The sequence below is a fragment of the Plecotus auritus genome (genome assembly GCF_963455305.1).
Source record: "Plecotus auritus genome assembly, chromosome: 7".
In the NCBI taxonomy this organism is placed as follows: Eukaryota; Metazoa; Chordata; class Mammalia; order Chiroptera; family Vespertilionidae; genus Plecotus; species Plecotus auritus.
Window position 1 is genome coordinate 134846052 of NC_137774.1, and position 17919 is coordinate 134863970.

Genomic DNA, 17919 nt, shown 5'->3' on the forward strand with positions numbered 1-17919 from the left:
CTCCCCTCCCAGAAGTTTTCCACTGTGCTGTCATAAGCTCACATCTATCATTTACTACTATCATTTACTACTTTAAAAAAAGACTTCTGTTTGCTTTTTGTTCTCTCTTTGCCCTCCTTTTTAGAATGTGAGCTACTTGGAGACTGGAACTTTCTTATTCATCTTTCTGTTAACAGATAAGAAATTTTTATTGAGTGGATGAATGAATTAGTAAATTCATCAAAACACTACTAAAAACAACATAAATGCTTCAACTTAAGTTAGAGTATCATCTAAAAAAAGGAAATGAAAGTTGATTTTATTCAGAAAGTAATTTATAAAAATACATAATATTCTTTAAAATGAGGTTCTGCATTTTACTTAATTTTGTCACAAAATAAATATATAGTGCTATTTTTTCTTACGGAAAAACAAATTTCATTCCTGTAAAATGGAGTATCTTTTCTATTTCCAAGACCAAGCTTGTACCTATATACTTGGTTTTCAGTGTTATATTTCAGTTTCTCTCTTTCTGTGTGAAGGTTCCTTTCAACAGGAAGTATAAGTTCTGTGTGCACCAGCTGCAGTGACTTTGAAGCTTTACTGGCTAAGCCAGGCTGTCAGCGCTGAGACCTCATCTTGGCTCAGAAGTCTAGGATATTTTTCCTAACTCATTTTTTAGAATTTATTATTGCTTCTCTTTGTTCTCTGATTTTTTTTTGTTTCCTTGAATTTATTACTTGTCTATAGAGGCCATATTTATGCTCACTAAACAGTTTCATGTTATCTTAGTACTTTGTAGTTCTTTGTAGAAACCTACTTTATAGTTTCATTCTTTTTGTCAGTATTTCAGGTTATTATATTGTTAGTTTGAGTAGACAATATATTGCTTTTTTAAATTAAATTTCTTTATTGATTAAGGTGTTACATATGTGTCCTTCTTCCCCCATTAATATATTGCTTTTTATTCCACAATCCCAATATCAAGATCATTTGGTAGGATTTCAAGTGAAAGAGAATTTTCATACAACTCTGATAGGTATGAGGAAGAATTCCCTTCATGTTGACTGAAATACCTTTTTATTTCAACAGCCACAGTTTGAATGTAAATGGCTGCCAGGATTAAATAACCTTGCTAGAGATTTGTAGCTGGTAAAAATTGTCCAGAGACAGAATGAAATGTGGCACTGACTATTTTCCAGGGAGGAATGTGAGAAAGAAGAGATTAATAGTTAGCCACCACTTGGAAAGGATATGATCTCTGAGACATTCCCACTTCTAAGATATGAGTCATCTTAATCTGTGAGCATCCACAACATTGGGTAGAGTGGTGTATTGTAGCATTTAATACATCTGTTATAAGCTTGTTTATAGGTCTCCCTACCACTGTAGACTATGAATGGTTCAGGGCCTTATTCACATTAGAGATCTAATTTCCTGGAACATAGTAGATGTTTAATAAATGCTTGTTGATTGAATCATTCTAGTTTATTTGATTTGGGGTTTGCTGTATTGATTAAAGTTAGGATTCACATTAGTTTAAATAAAACTATTTGTTAAAGTCAGATAACAAGTAAAGTAACACATTGAAAATCTGTAGTCAAAAGAACTGTATGACACACAAAAATTATAAGGCATATTATCCTTAGAGTTTATAATTTAACTAGAGGCCCGGTGCACAAGATTTGTGCACCTCAGCCTGGCCTGCACCCTCTCACAGTCTGGGACCCCTCGGGGATGGCCAGCAGTTAGACATCCCTCTCGCAGTCTGGGACCCATCACTCCTTTCCGCCCACCTGCAGCGGAGGCAGGAGGGGCTCCTGCCACCACCACTGCGCTTGCCAGCTGTGAGCCCAGCTTCTGGCTGAGCAGCGCTCCCCCTGTGGAGCGGCACACTGACCACCAGGGGGCAGCTCCTGTGTTGAGTGTCTGCCCCCTGGTGGTCAGTGTGCGTCATAGTGACTGGTTGTTCCGCCGTTTGGTCGATTTGCATATTACGCTTTTATTATAAAGGATAGTATATGCCTAGGTATCAAGAAAACTTTAAAAATATGAAAGCAACTGTGAAGTCTTCTCTGAGTTTAAGTTAAACATAAATTTGTAGCTTGTTTTGTAGCAATGCTTACTGGCCTGGGAACATTAGTACAGAAAGCTGATGGTGGAGATGAATCACGGATGTGGGCCAGTCAATAGCTAGGTAGATAGTGAGGCAGAATAGCCCGACTGCACTGGAGGCCTGGAAAGGATGGGGGCTTCATGGTTGGTAGTGGAATTAGAAGAGTTTTAATAAAGGAACAGAATTTTAAGCACACACTCACTTGGGATTTTAGTAGATCATTTCAAACATCTCAAGCATTTGAAAGAAATATTTTAAAGTAGTATGAATAAGTCTTCCTTTGGAGATAGGTTTTCAATATTTTCAATATTAGACATTTCTAACTTAATGAAATACTGGTACTTTGAGCAGAAGTATAATTTCATCTTTGACTATTGTAATAAAATTATATCTGTCTTTTCACTTAGTAATTTTCAGGTTGGTAGCACCCACAGAAGGATCACTAGAATGGGATATTCTTGAAGTTAAGCGCCTCCTTGATCATCAAGATAATATTCTTTCATTGGCTAATATCAATGGTAAGCTCAATGTGTAAATGCTTATCTTATGTAAAATTTTATACTTGTTAACATAATCTGTTACGAGCTTCAGTCTTATTTTGTTCCAGGATTTCTATAACTACCGTAACTTCATTGAAATAATTTTGATTAGTAGGGATTAGCAGTCTTTTATATTGTGACATTCAAGGCAGTGGAACTAATGAAGTTTCCTAGATTGGTAGGGTAAGATTTAGGCACAAAGAGAATAAAGTGAGGAGAGAGAAGAGATGGAGGAGAGCATCATTATCTCGGGCTCGGTGGGATGATTGTCACAGGCTGTAAATACTAATGCTTAGTAGCATTTTGGCATTTTTGGCAAATGGTTCTGGCTAGTCCCAATTGTAGACCACACAGTATAATTTATATAGCAAGTTACATACTTACAGTTGAATGAGTAGGATTTAAGCAATTGTTTTCATGATTGAAGACTCAGAAAATAATACCAAACTAAGGTAAAGGTCTGCAGAAAATGGGTCATATCTGTCCTTTCTCATGATTGTGAATTTTGACTTGCTAGACTTCCTATTTAGCTTCATAATAATTTAAAAAAATATTTTGTATTGATTTTTTTAGAGTGAGAGGATCGGAGAGGGAGAAAAGGAGAGGAGGGAGGGAGGGGGGGAGGAGTGATAGAGATAGAGATAGAGAGAGAGATAGAGATAGAGAGAGAGAACATTGATGTGAGAGAGAAACATTGATCAGTTGCCTCCTGTGCATAGCCAGACGGGACTGAACCCGCAATCTGGGCATGATCTTTTGGTGCATGGGACGACTCAACCAACCAGGGAAGCTTCGTAATGATTTTAATGAGTGTCTTCTGTAAGCCCAGTCTGACATCAAACGGCAGGATAGAATCCCAATCAACAAATCCTGCCATTTACCTAGTTCACTTTCAAATAAAGTAACATATCAGAATTATTCTCGGTGATCTGTGTTGAGGTCAGATGAGAGGCCTTTTGGGTGGCTTTACTTCTATAGTCTGGAGGAGACTGTAAGAGGGTTCTATAATAGATGTCATAATATGATAGTGGGAGGACTGGACTGTACCCCCTGACCTAAGACCTGGGTTGGCTCTTTTGAGCAATACTTTGCATAAACATGCGACGAAGGGGAAAGGGGTATAGACAGCACTAAGTGTAGTCTCCATTTGTGTGCCATTTAGTCACATTTTTCAGTCCATCAGTGAGACTGTCCCTTCCACTTCCACAGTCGTCCTCTCCAATAGCCAAGATTTTCTTGTACAACCCAGCTGCAAGTCTTTCTAAGGACTAGATTGGTCTATGGTGTTAGAAGTAACAACGTTGGGAGCACTCCTTTATTTCTCTCTGGGGGCTCTTTTTCCTCTTGCCATGGATGGCAGCACAAAAGGCAAATTTTTATTTGAAAGACCCTCTGGCACTGAGCCATAAGCTCCAAGGCCTCAGAGCTGCTGGAAAAAAGACAGCTGTGTTCTGACCCATTGAACTGGTCATGCCTAGTTGTCTTGTTTTAGTGGCGAAGCAGTGGTACCATTGACCCAGCATGGTTCCTTAATAACGTTGATGGAATGTTACTGAGGTAGCCTTAACTTCATGGCACTTCTTTTGCTGTGTAATATGTAGAGAAGTTTATAACAGTTTAACCAAGAAATCTTTCTTAAAGTATTTCTTTGCCAACTTCTTAAGGTGAGGAAAATGGAAAACTGAAGCAAAAAAAAAAAAAAAATTAAAACTACAGAAAAGCCCTAGTACTTTTTACTTTATAAACTCCATGACTGTAAATTTACGCTACAGATAATAAGGATATATAGGAATCATATATGCATGAGTAGTCTGGTAAGATGTGAACATGACATTGTGACAGTCTCATCTTGTACGTAGGCATGTCTGCCTTGCTGCAGATTTTGGCAGCTTTGAAATGATTTACGTTGTACAGTTCTCAGCTCCACTCTCAGCCCTGCTTCTTTGTCCCACCAATTCCAGTGAAAGGTGTGGCCAGTTACTGGGTTTGTAACTCACAGGGGAAGTGCATTTTCAGTGAGGGCCCCATGGCAACCTTAGAATGGCAGACAGATGTGAATAATGAATACCATGTTGCCAAAGATACCTGAATACCTGGCAGAAAGTTTTCTAAGGCAGACTTACAAGATAAACCTTGCTTCTATCTTTTTGACTAAAGGCTCTGGGTACTTCATTTATTTTATTCCTTTTTGTGTGTGTGTGCTGACAGCATGGTAAAGTAATCACAAAGTATTAGTACTTGGGAGGGATGGGTAGACAGATGCCAGGTGAGATTTTCATACTAAGTGACTCTTGAAAGTCCATCTACAGATAATACATGATTGAGGTTGTTTGGTGTGAAACATTTTGAATGACCTGTTTGGGAATATAAATAATTTACACAGCGATAAACTGCATTGACTTAAGTGAGTGCCAGTAATTTTGTTTTTAGTGAAAATTTTCAAGTGAACACAAATACTTTTATCTATTGCATAGGGAAATCACAAACACTTGGAGGATTAAGTCAGAGCAGGCAACTTTGTGGTCTCAGTATGTTACATTAACTGTTAGGACACATGCAGAGTTAGAGTCAAGGATCTTCACTCCTTATTTTCTCTAGTTCTTTTGTAGTTTGACTGAAGTTGGAAAGAGGAGGAAAAGGGATGTAAAAGAAGGTCATGGAAAGATTAGTACTCCCTTAACTTTCTCACTATTAAAATTAGAAGCCTATTTCTCTCCATGGATGAGAAATGAACTAAGAGCAAATTCTATAGAGTCTGTTAATAGACTATAGAAAGTGGACTTGGAACAAAGATAGAATAATGTTTATGTGTATGATTGCTGGTAATTCTTTATTTCTAAGAGATTATTCATCTAGTTAGAGATTTCTGTCGTGGTTTATTTGATAAATGGAATAATTAAATCATAATTAACTCATCTGTGTATTCCTAAATTACAAGTAACTGGATGTTTTAATACCATTAATAGGGAATAATACCGGGGGCTCAAAATAATACTGGCATTCAGAAATAACATTTGATCTCTTTTTTAAATGGCTAGACGTTTATTATTTAATTTGATTTTTATAATCATCTTCATTTAATGCGTGAGAAATCCAAGCTAGAGAAAGGTTAAATGATTTTTAAAGACCACATGGCTAGTAATAGGCAGAAGCAAAATTAGAACTTGGCTTTCTAAACTCACGTTGCATTGTTCTATTTTACTTTACCCTAAATATATAAAAATTAAAATAAATTACATGATAATTTTTAGTCTCAGCAATTGAACATTGTCTATTAAATATATAATTTGTAAAATGTCTTAGTTGGTCCACTAATTTAATTTTCTTTAAAGGATTTAAAACCTTGGTATTGTACAAGTAATACATAGTCATAGTAGAAAAATGAAAAAATAGTGATAAACATAAAAAATGTAAAAATTAAAATAAAAATTCCCCCACCATACAGTATTAAGCAGTAGTCCATATACTTCCAGGTGTTTTTCTGGGCATATGTATGTGTATATATATGTATGCATATGGTTTTCTGTTCTGTAATAGTTTGCCATGAGTATATTTGCATATCAATATAAACATACTTTATAAATTAATTTGCAATAACAGCATTACCATTTCATTTTATGGATACCTTATTGATTCAGTCACCAATTGTATGTTTAGGTTACCTTTAGACTTTTAATACTATGTATAACAACCTTTTATATATGTCTTTTATTTATACTTTCCTCTGGATAAATTCCTAGAAGTGGACTTGTTTTATCAATGGGTTTACATGTTTTTAAAGGTTTTGATGTGTATTTCCAAATTTGAAGGCATTATATCACTTTATACTAGAATATTAGTAGTGTGTAGTGTGGAGTGTGCTGATTCCCTTTGCTTTTATTAGCATTTGGGTATTTTCCTGTTTTATAATCTTTCCCATTTGCAAGTCAGTCAGTAATATCTCATTGCTCTTGAATGTTTTTTATTATTAAGGGACCATCTTTTCATATGTTTACTGACCATTTATATTTCTTGTTTTGCCTGTTCAGAGCCTTTGCCCATTTTTTTCTGCTGAAGTATTTATCTTGATCTTAGTGATTTCCAAGAACTCCTTATATATCAAATATAATAAACCTATTTTGACACTCCATTGGAGTGTCATCCTATACACCAAAAGGTTTCAGGTTTCATCCCTGGTTGGGGCACCTGTGGGAGGCAACCGATCAATGTTTCTCACATATTTCTCTCTCTATCTCTCTCTCTCTCTCTCTCTCTCTCGCTCCCTCCCTCCCTCCCTCTCAAAAAAAAAAAATCAATAAAAAAACCATATCCTCGGGTAAGGATTTAAAAACAAAAATAAAAACCCCACCTATTTTGACATCTAAGTTGCAAATTTTCCCCATCTTTTTGTCATTTAAACGTGTGTGTTTTTTCTAGGCAGATATTAACTCAAGATGCCTTTCCCCAACCCCACCCTGCCTCCTTTAGAGCCTTTTACTCCATATTCATAAAAAGTATTCATCTTAGTTTTCTTCAATCCTTTAAGTATCTTCAATATTTTAATCTCTTTGAAACTTACTTTGGTGTGAAACAATAGAAGAAATATATCTCATATATGGCTCTGTCCCAAGTTCTTGGCACAGAGCTTCTAAAAACTTATAATTTCCTAAGTGATAAGAGTACAATGAGCATCTTTTGTTCTAATATTTCCTGACATAGAGTACTAAATCTCTTGGAATTTCCTGGGTGATGGCAGTATCTTTTGTTCTGATGAGGCTACTCTTTCTTGGTGGGCTCCTGGATGGGTCTGGTTACCAGAAAGACCAACCCATGATTAGAAGCTTGGAATTTTCAGCTCTATCCCCCATTCTCCAGAGAGGGGAGAGGGACTGGAAATGGAGTTAATAATTGATCTTGCCTACATGATGAAGCTTCCATAGAAATCCCAACAGTATGGGATTCAGAGAGTGTCCAGGTTGCTGAACCTGTGGAGGTGCTGGCAGAGTGGTATGCTTGGAGAGGGCATGGAAGCTCCATAGCCCTTCCCACATACCTTGCCTGTTCATCTCCATCTAGATGTTCATCTGTATCTTTTATCATATTCTTTTATAATACGCTAGAGTCCCGGTGCACGAAATTCGTGCACGGGTAGGGTCCCTAGGCCTGGCCAGCAATCGGGGCTGGCTGGGACCTTCCTTCATTCCGCGCTGTCCCCTGGTGGTCACCACATGTCATAGCGAATGGTCAAACTCCTGGTCGATCGAACTCCCAAGGGGATGATTTGCATATAAGCCTTTCATTATATAGGATTGGTAATAAGTAAACTGTTTTCCTGAGTTCTGTGAGCTGCTTCAGCAAATTAGTTGAACTTGAGTAGGGGGTGTGAGAACCTTTGATTTATAGCTGATCGGTCAGAAGCACAGGTAACAACTTGGACTTGTTGTTACTGGCATCTGAAGTGTGTGTGTGGGGACTGAGCCCTTAACCTGTCACATCTGATGCTGTCCCCAGATAGATAGTGTCAGAATTAAGTTAAATTGTAGGCCACCTCGCTGTTGTCACAGAATTACGTGGTGTGGGAAAAACCCACACATCTGATGTCAGAAGTGTTGTGAGTGTGGTAGTAGTGTGAAGTTAAAGAAAACACATAGGAGAAGTATAGGATTTCTAAATCTATATGATCCAAAGTAAGGTTCTTTTATTTTTATTCCCCAAATTCTTAACCAAATGTTCTAGCATGAGGCATTTCTTTTTCACTAATTGAAATGCCATCATTACCATATACTAAATAGGTAAACTTGAGTCTGTTTCCAGTCTTTCTGTTCTGTAATATTAATTGTCTTGTTTGGCTCATGTAGGTACCTTATTGTTCTTATTATTGTGGTTTTGTAGGGCATTATTTAAAAAAAATATATATTTTATTAATTTCAGAGAGGAAGGGAGAGGGAGATAGAAACATCAATGATGAGAGAGAACCATTGATCGGCTGCCTCCTACATGCTCCCTACTGGGGATTAACCCCGCAACCTGGGCATGTTCCCTTGACCGGAATCAAACTTGGGACCCTTAAGTCCACAGGCCGATGCTCTATCCATTAAGCCAAACCAGCTAGGGCTTTGTAGAGCATTATTACTAGGCAGTCCATTTATTTTTATCTGTGGTAAAATGATCAATAATGAGCTCTATATGAACTCTGCCTAGATCTGAGTTTTGTGACTGGCTCCCATGTTGGAGAGCTGATCATCTGGGATATCCTGGACTGGACCATGCAGGCCTGTGAACACAACTTCTGGGACCCATTTCCACAGCTGGACACTCAGCAAGAAATAAAACTCTGTCAAAAACCAAATGACATTTCTATTCATCATTTGACATGGGATGAAGAGGTAAGAAAAATCAAGAAAATATCTATAAAGTTGCCTTTTTAAATAAACCGTTTCTAATATTTTTAAAAATATATTTTATTGATTTTTTACAGAGAGGAAGGGAGAGGGAGAGAAAGTTAGAAACATCTGTGAGAGAGAAACATCAATGAGAGAGAAACATCAATCAGGTACCTCTTGCACACCCCTTACTGGGGATGTGCCTGCAATCAAGGTACATGCCCTTGACCGGAATCGAACCTGGGACCCTTGAGTCCGCGGGCTGATGCTCTATCCACTGAGCCAAACCAGTTAGGATGCTGTTTCTAATTTTTAAAATTTAATCTATTATTACCCATGTTCAAGTTGTGCTTTAAAATGTTCTGATATTGTTTGAAGATTGTACCACTTGCATTAAAAAAAAACAAAAAACATTTTAATCTTCTTAAGGCAAGGAAGTGATTAAATGGCCATAGATTTAGCCGAAACCGGTTTGGCCCAGTGGATAGAGCGTTGGCCTGTGGACTAAAGGGTCCCAGGTTCGATTCCGGTCAAGGGCATGTACCTTGGCTGCGGGCACATCCCCAGTAGGAGGTGTGCAGGAGGCAGCTGATCGATGTTTCTCTCTCATCGATGTTTCTAGCTCTCTATCCCTCTCCCTTCCTCTCTGTAAAAAACCAATAAAATATATTAAAATAAATAAATAAATAAATAAATTTTAAATGGCCATAGATTTAAAAGCTCTCTTGAAATTTTGGGTTGGATTAAATAATTCCATAGGATTGAGAATAATGATTTAAATTGTTTTAAATACTTTGGGAAAAGAATCCTTTTTAAGATTCTGGTGCATTTCTTAGAGAAGTAAAGGAAATAAAAATATCAAAGAGTTTTTTTTTTCTTTTAGTCTCTTAGCATCCTGGGGCAAGATGATTGAGAATTACTGAGTTCAATCCTTTAGGGCCTTGGAGATGATATTCTTGAAGTACTTTACATCTTTTTTGCAGTAAGAGATGAATAGCACTGGATTAATGAATCCTGGCTCAGAAAATGTATTTAAAGGGGCATTTGCATTCCTTATGATTACATTTAGGAATAAATGTAATCATAAGAAATGTTTAAGCCCTGGCAGGCATGGCTTAATGGTCAAAGTGTGGGCCTGTGCACTGGAGGCTCACTGTTTTGATCTTGACCCCCTGACCCCCCACCCCGCATCAGGGCACTTGTGGGAGGCAACCAATCTCTAACACTGATGTTTCTCTACCACTACCACACACAGGAAACACCCCTCCACCCGCCCCCGCCCGCCCCCCCCCCCCCCCCCCGCCGTGCCCCCCAGCTTCTTCCACTCTAAAAATCAATGGAAAAATATCTTCGAGTGAGAATTAACAACAAAAATGTTTAAGGGTTGTAACCTTTGATGAGAGGAAGCTTTTATTTCACTGTATTTTGTGCCTTTCTAAACTGTTTAAATTTTCTAATTATATGCATGTTATTTTTATTTACATATTTCATAAATAATGTCCTGGATGAGAAGAGTATTGTATATTTTTTGTTTTCTTTGCACCTCTCTCACTTTAAAAACAAAACAATAGGATAAGACTAGGATACAGAACACTAGTATAACCAAAGATTAAATTTCTTTATATCCCAATTTTATGTTGAAAAAATTAAATATATATGCTAAAAACAACAGGGTTTCAGAAAAGATGGAAAATAGATTTCTAAGAGTTGGAGTCCTAAAACTTATTCTTAATTTTCTCTTTTTAAATCTTTTTTACTTTTTGAAAAAAAATTGGTATTTAAAAAGTTTTTCATTTTGCATTCTACAATTTTGATAGATGCTTATTAACTACTATAAATGCTTGATAAAACATTACTCAGTTTTCTCTGACTTTCCTTCTCTTATAGGGGTACTTTCTTTCTACTAGGGCCCATTAATTATTGATAACAGGTATGATAGAGTCTATTGACTGACTCATTGCAGCCTTAAAGTTCATTAATTCTCTAGATGTGTTTATAATTTTTTGTGTGACCTCGGATAAATTACTTAAATTCTGCACAGATTTCTTGGTCTGTAAAACTAGTTTCTTTGCATTGAATGCTACCAATAGGGTTCTAGATTTTAGCAAGTTGGCTAACTGTTCCTTAATGCCCCTGGCACTGATCCTCAGCTTGCATTGCTAAATGTGGAGTACCAATTCTGAGGGTTAGGGGGCTCATAGACTCTGGTAAGCCATGGGGCCATGCTTTGGTCCAGATACTGGAAGTCTGAGTTGGGTTTGAGGACGCATAAGTAAGGTTCAGACAACAGAGAGGCAATCTGTAGGGATTTTTGAAATGTCTGCCTCACTGGGGTACCTAATGAACAAGAATGAATGATTCTAAGATATGTGCTACCAAAAGTCTAGTGACTTGCAACATGATTTGAGAACCTATGCAGTATGATATAAGGAAAGAAAGAGCAAAGGACTGGAGTAATATGACCTGAGTCTAAATATTGACTCTCTCTTCATTTTATGTGTGACTTTAATCTTTCAATTTTAACTTGCTCACCTAAAAGATGCCAATTATACTTGCTTTTCCTATCTTAATGAGATGTTATGAGGCTGAAGTAAGATAAATATTGTAAAAATACTTTCAAAAGATTAAAGTTGTTTTAATAGATATTTCTAATACTACATTTGGAAAAACATTTTTGTGAAGCCTTCAGAGGAGCTTAAAATGATACTAGCACTCTAGCATAGGCTTCTTCAGATCCTTTATAGGTCTCTTGATAAGATATGGAATGCAAGTACTAGGTGTACCAATTAATAATGGCAGACTTTGTAATCAAAGAAAACACGATAATTTCAAGAGAAACATCAAAAGTGCTTCATTCAAAGTAATGTCCAACGCTAGCTACACATTTCCCTCATCTTTGAGGTAATTTGTGAATACCGTCCCACTAGAACTTTCCTTGTTTTGAGGCAAACCATTCAGAGACCCAATTTTCCACTTCTTCATACATTTTGAAGTGCTGCTCAGAAAGTGTGTGTGCCATCGATGGGAACAAGTGGTAACCTGAAGGAGCAAGGTCTGGTGAATATGGTGGGTGGGTTAATACTTCTCAGGCAAGATCTTTTAACGTGTCTTTAACTGGCTTTGGAGTGTGTGATGGTGCGTCATCATGAAGCAAAATTACTTTGCCGTGTCTTCTGGCATATTCTGGTCGTTTCACGATCAAAGCGTGGTTCAAATTGATTATTTGTTGTTGGTAGAGATCAGTATTAACGGTTTCACCAGGTTTTAGAAGCTCATAATACACCACACCTTCCTGATCCCACCAAATGCAGAGCATTGTCTTTTTTCTGAAGCGATTTGGCCTTGTAGTCAATGTTGATGATTGACTTGGATCAACCCTTGATTTTGTGCATTTGGGATTCTCAAAATAAATCCACTTTTCATCACCAGTCACAGTTCGATGCAAAAAAAACTTTCTTTCGTGCTGTTGAAGCAACATTTTACTGATGACTTTTTGGTTTTCCATTTGTCTTTCGTTCAGTTGATGTGGCACCCATTTTCCTTCCTTTAAAATCTTTCCCATTGCTTGTAAATGATCAGAAATTGTTTGCTGAGCAATGTTTAATCTTTCTGCAAGTTGTTTTTGAGTTTGACACGCATCTTCATCCAATAATGCTTGTAATTGTTGGTCTTCATACTTTTTCGGTTGACCTGGACGTTCTTTGTGTTTCACATTGAAATCATCACTTTTAAAGCTTTTAAACCAGCGTTCACAAGTATTTTGAGTTGGAGCATGTTCACCATAAGCTTCCCGAAGTATATGATAACATTTTCTTCAAAATAAAGTAATGAATTAAAACTTCCCGCAAATGCTTTTTTGACACGAAATTCAATAGTTTTAAGCATAAAAATATCTATGATGGTAACACCTTCAGAAAATTTGACATATGAAGTTTTGAAGCTTGCTGTCAATACAACAAAATAGCATACATATCAAATCGCATATATATCAACATACATGTAATTCCATCTATTGAAAAAAAAATCCACATTATTAACGGGTACACCTAGTAATTTTGTTCACATTTTGCAGGAAAAAGAAACTAAGGAATTCTCCCAAGGGTATTATGTTATCTGAGTGAATACTTAGCTTGTATCTCAGCCTCTTCTGCTGCAGGGCTAATCTACCAGCCCTTTTTCTAGCTGTTATCCTATATCAGTGATCGGCAAACTGCGGCTCACGAGCCACATGTGGTTTGTGAGCCGCGGTTTGCCACTCTGTTGACTAATGAGTTTGCCGACAACTGCGTAAGGCATTACCCTTACCCAGAAGTTTTGACTTCAGGTTAAAGACATTAGTACATTATCAAAATGTTTTTTAAGTGTTTTTCCCTAAGGCAGTGGTCGGCAAACTTATTAGTCAACAAAGCTGCAGTTTGCCAACCACTGTCCTATATAATAAAAGGCTAATATGCAAATCGTCTGAACAGCACAACAACCGGTTGCTATGATGCGCACTGACCACCAGGGGGCAGATGCTCAATGTGGGAGCATGCCTAGTGGTCAGTGCCCTCCCACAGGGGGAGCACTGCTCAGCCAGAAGCCAGGCTCACATCTGGTGAGTGCAGCGGCGGTGGCAGGAGCCTCTCCTACCTTCACGGCAGCACTAAGGATGTCCTACTGACAGCTTAGGCCCACTCCCTGTGGGCTAAGCTGTCAGTTGGACATCCCCTGAGGGCTCCTAGACTGCGAGAGGGTGCAGGCTGGGGGACCCCCCCCCCCCACCAGTGCACAAATTTTGTGCACTGGGCATCTAGTATTTCAATAAGGAAGAAAGTGATGCTTAGGGGTGTAATATATAGAGCTTTCTCTGTATTTGCAATTGTGTCCTTCTGCCTTCTAAATGCTGAGCTTTCCTTCATGATTTGAAATTTTTGGACTTCAGAGGGCAGCACAGTAATATGGGCTGAAGGCTAGGAATAGAGGAAGGTAACTGATTTTCTGATGTCACACTGGGGCTGGAAATCTATTACAGTAGGTAGTGGTAAGCACTAGTTTTATGCCCATTTCTGAATTTCCCCTCCAGAATGTATTTGTTGCAGTTGGAAGGGGTTTATACGTGTATAACCTTCAAATGAAGCGTGTGATTGCCTGCCAGAAAACTGCCCATGACTCCAGGGTCCTGCACATTGCCAAGCTTCCAAACAGGTACAAGTTCCCATCTGCTTTGCAACAGATGAGAGAAATTCACAGTTCCTAGGGCTACCAATGTAATTTCTCAAGTGGCAAAGTTGCCTGGCTTTGTGACTTGACCTGCTATATTCTTTTGGAAATGGATAATACCATGTGGCTGTCTCTAATAAAAGAGTTTGTGGCAATGTATTACAAAATTTACAAGAAGCAAGGTTCAGATGAATTACATTGAATCTCCTTATAAGAAGCGCTACTTTAAAATATGGCATTTCTTTTAAAAGGTAAAAGACTTTTGGGCATTTACTAAGTGCTAATTTTTCTTTTTATATTTTTCCATAAACACATCTTTTTTGTTGTTTGTTTATAGCCAGAATCAAATAGAAATCTCCTGTTGTCGAAGGTTACTGAACACTTTCCTCTCAGTAAATTTGGCTGCTGAATTTTTAGGGAGGAAATTATATGAAGGGAATAGTATTATTTTCTCTGCAGGTTATTTTCAGAGTGAGAGGCACCCTGAGCAGAGATATAGTGAGGGGAACACAGAGGACTGTCGCTCAGGATATTATGAAAGTGTAATTCATACCCTGTTTTCCTGAATGCATTTTAAAAAATGAAGATGGAATATTTATAACATTTGAGCCAATGTAACAATATAACGTGTCTTTCCTGAAGAGTACTTTTACTTTGCATTGAGAAAGCCATGTTAAATTGTGGTTTTTATCAGCTCCTGCCAAGAGCTGAATAAAAGCAATTGAGGGCTCCACTGATTCCTTTCACTGCAAATTTAGCATTGGCCCTCCATGGTGCTCTATCTTTTTATCACTGGTTTTCTGTTCTGACAGGCAGTTAATCTCATGCTCAGAAGATGGCAGTGTACGCATTTGGGAGTTACGAGAAAAACAGCAAATTGCAGCTGAACCTGTACCAACAGGTGTGTATCTTTTCTCAAAAAGGCAGTCTTTCTTTTTTTCTCATGTGAAAGACAGAAGAAAGGCAGTTATGTATAACCACAAGAATAATATTCCGCATGCCTGAAATAGGCATGTCTATATGAAGCATATGGTAATTGGGATTTAGGAGTCACATCTTAAAATGGTTTTAATATAGAATTGCCTCTATTTCTATCCAAGTCAGTTAGGATTTTCTTGTTTTGAGGAGAAACTTATTTTCTAGTAATTTGATCAGATGGCTTCATGAAGTAATTATTCATTTATATTGTTTATAATTGTGTCTGATGCACAGTTTGTATGGTCAGATGTTAAAGTGTTCTTTCAGACTTGAGGCATTATATCATTAACATTGAACTCTGTTTATTGAAAAACACACATTTGTGTTTATATCATAATCTCATGAACTCAACTTTCAAGTGTTTGGTTTATAAAACAAAATCCTGGTTTATTAGCAACTTTTGCATAAGAAATCAGATGCTGGTACCTCTGGAGTTTCTTCTGGTTATCTGAAGTCATAGGGTATTATTTTTGGACTGTCATGTTCCTTTTGGTCAGCCCTTATTGATAGATCTGAATTGTGACTTTTTTTATTTGGAGGGGGGGAGTGGGGAGATCTGCCAACCAGGCCTTTTTACTCCTCTTTTATTCACAGTGTCTGTCTTTTTCTCACATTAATACACCTTCACCAGTGGGTGAGTAGGGGCAAAAAAGAGAGATTAGCAACAAACCTGGTGCGGGAGGCAACCAGTTGATGTCTCTCTCCCATGGATGTTTCTCTGTCTCTCTCTCCCCATCTCTTCCATTTTCTCTTAAAAAAAATAAATGGAAAAATATCCTTGGATGAGGATTAAAAAAAAAAAATCACAAAAGGCCTTCGCATCTAAATTTCATTTTTCTGATCTTATATTACTATTAGAGGCCTGGTGCACGGAATTCTTGCACAGGTAGGGTCCCTAGGCCTGGCTGGCGATCAGGGCTGGTCTGTGGGGTGACTGGCGGGGTGATCGGGGCCGCTGCTCACACCCGCCTTGGCTGGCCTGGTGCCGCCCGCTAGCCGGCCCCGTTCCCCCATCGCTGCCACCTGTCACCTGTCACCTCCCTTTGTGGGGTGACTGGCGAGGCGATCAGGTGGCCCCCACTCGCACCTGCCTTGGCTGGCATGGTGCTGCCCTCTCGACGGCCCCGCCCCCTGCCACCACTGCCGGTTGTGGCCTGCGGGCTGGGGGCAGCTCCTGCGTTGAGCGTCTGCCCCCTGGTGGTCAGTATGCATCATAGCAACAGGTCGTTCCACCATTTGGTCAGTTTGCATATTAGGGTTTTATATAGATAGATCATAAGAGCACAGTAATTTTGAAAATGCCTGAAATGATTGTTTTTCTAGGTTTTTTTAACATGTGGGGATTTGGAAGAGTGAACAAACAAGCCAGCCAACCTGTTAAAAAGCAACAAGAAAATGCCACTTCATGTTTACTGGAGCTTATTGGAGATTTGATTGGACACTCATCATCTGTAGAGGTATTATTTTCAATCTATATATATAAAAGCCTAAATGACCGTTACTACCCGTCAGCTGAACAACCAGTTGATGGATCGCTATGATGTGCACTGACCACCAGGGGGCAGATGCTCAGTGCAGGAGCATCTGCCCCCTGGTGGTCAGTGTACTCCCACAGCCAACCTCCCGCAGCCAGCTGACCTCCCACGGTCCCTCCCCCCAGCCAGCTGGCCTTGACCAGCCCCGATCGCCGGCCAGGCTGAGGGACCCTACCCGTGCACAAATTTGTGCACCGGGCCTCTAGTAGGCATATAAATGTCCAGGGAATTCCTGCTTTTGCATCTCACTGCTCTTTATTCTGTTGGTATCATAAAACCTGTACTTTCCTTTATCTGTATGTTTTTATTGAATTGAAACATGGAATAGGATAGATTGTAGTATGAGCAATTAGGATCTTTCTTTACAGAGATAAGATTTGAGGAGCCAAGGAATGAGTTGCTTCTAAATCAGCTATTTTCAACCTATTATTTTTTTTCCAATCTGACAAAAAAATAGATATCATTTTGATTCATTTACACCAGTTAGTTATTGTTTTGTTTGCTATTGTCAATATAAGGGAAAAGATATCAGTGCCCCTGACTAGTCAGGTCTTTCATGTTTTAAAAATAGTTGCAGCACACCAGTTGAATATCACTGCTTTAAATAATGGGCTTAATTACCATTATTTATGAGATGAAGATAGCTGACAGTAAGGACAATGTGAATAATGTTGAATATATAACAGTAGTAAATAGAGGATTGTGGAGAGCGAGAGAGATTTAGCCTTACAGAACCTAATTCCAGGGCCCTTTATCATATTCATGAATACAGTGCTGTTTTACCTCCCTTTGAAGGAACATAATTTGTAAGCTTTAGTAAAACCCAGTGTCTTGATTATAATTATGCATATATGAAAATATTAGTTGAGAATTACAAAATGCATACAATTCTAACTTGTGGTAATCCAAATACATTAATATTTCTTATAAGCACCATTGCCTACAATGAAGGAATAAAAATAATCAAGATAAATAAATGATTGGAACTGGTAATAGTGTGATAGCAGTATAAACAAGGCCCTAAATAATGACTTTATTAAATTGTTCTTCCTGTTTCATAGCCCGGAGGAACAAATTACTTCTCATTTGAAAGTGCATTTATGCTTAGGAGCGGAAGTACCACACTTGTTATGGAGCATTTCCTATATTTCAGGCACTATACTAGACAGTGGAGTTTACAAAGAGATATAAAACTGCAATACTTGCCC

General features: G+C 38.2%; 1 protein-coding gene across 2 annotated transcripts in view; it reads left to right on the top strand.

The window, feature by feature from the left end:
- Nucleotides 1–17919, top strand: part of WDR41 (WD repeat domain 41) — a 62012-nt gene that overhangs the window by 38709 nt on the left and 5384 nt on the right. For both annotated transcript variants that reach the window (XM_080680282.1, XM_080680283.1), the window contains exons 8-12: nt 2503–2613; nt 8815–8999; nt 14062–14183; nt 15011–15099; nt 16500–16633. In XM_080680282.1, coding sequence (XP_080536408.1) covers nt 2503–2613; nt 8815–8999; nt 14062–14183; nt 15011–15099; nt 16500–16633 — 641 coding nt within the window. The remainder of the gene's footprint in view (nt 1–2502; nt 2614–8814; nt 9000–14061; nt 14184–15010; nt 15100–16499; nt 16634–17919) is intronic.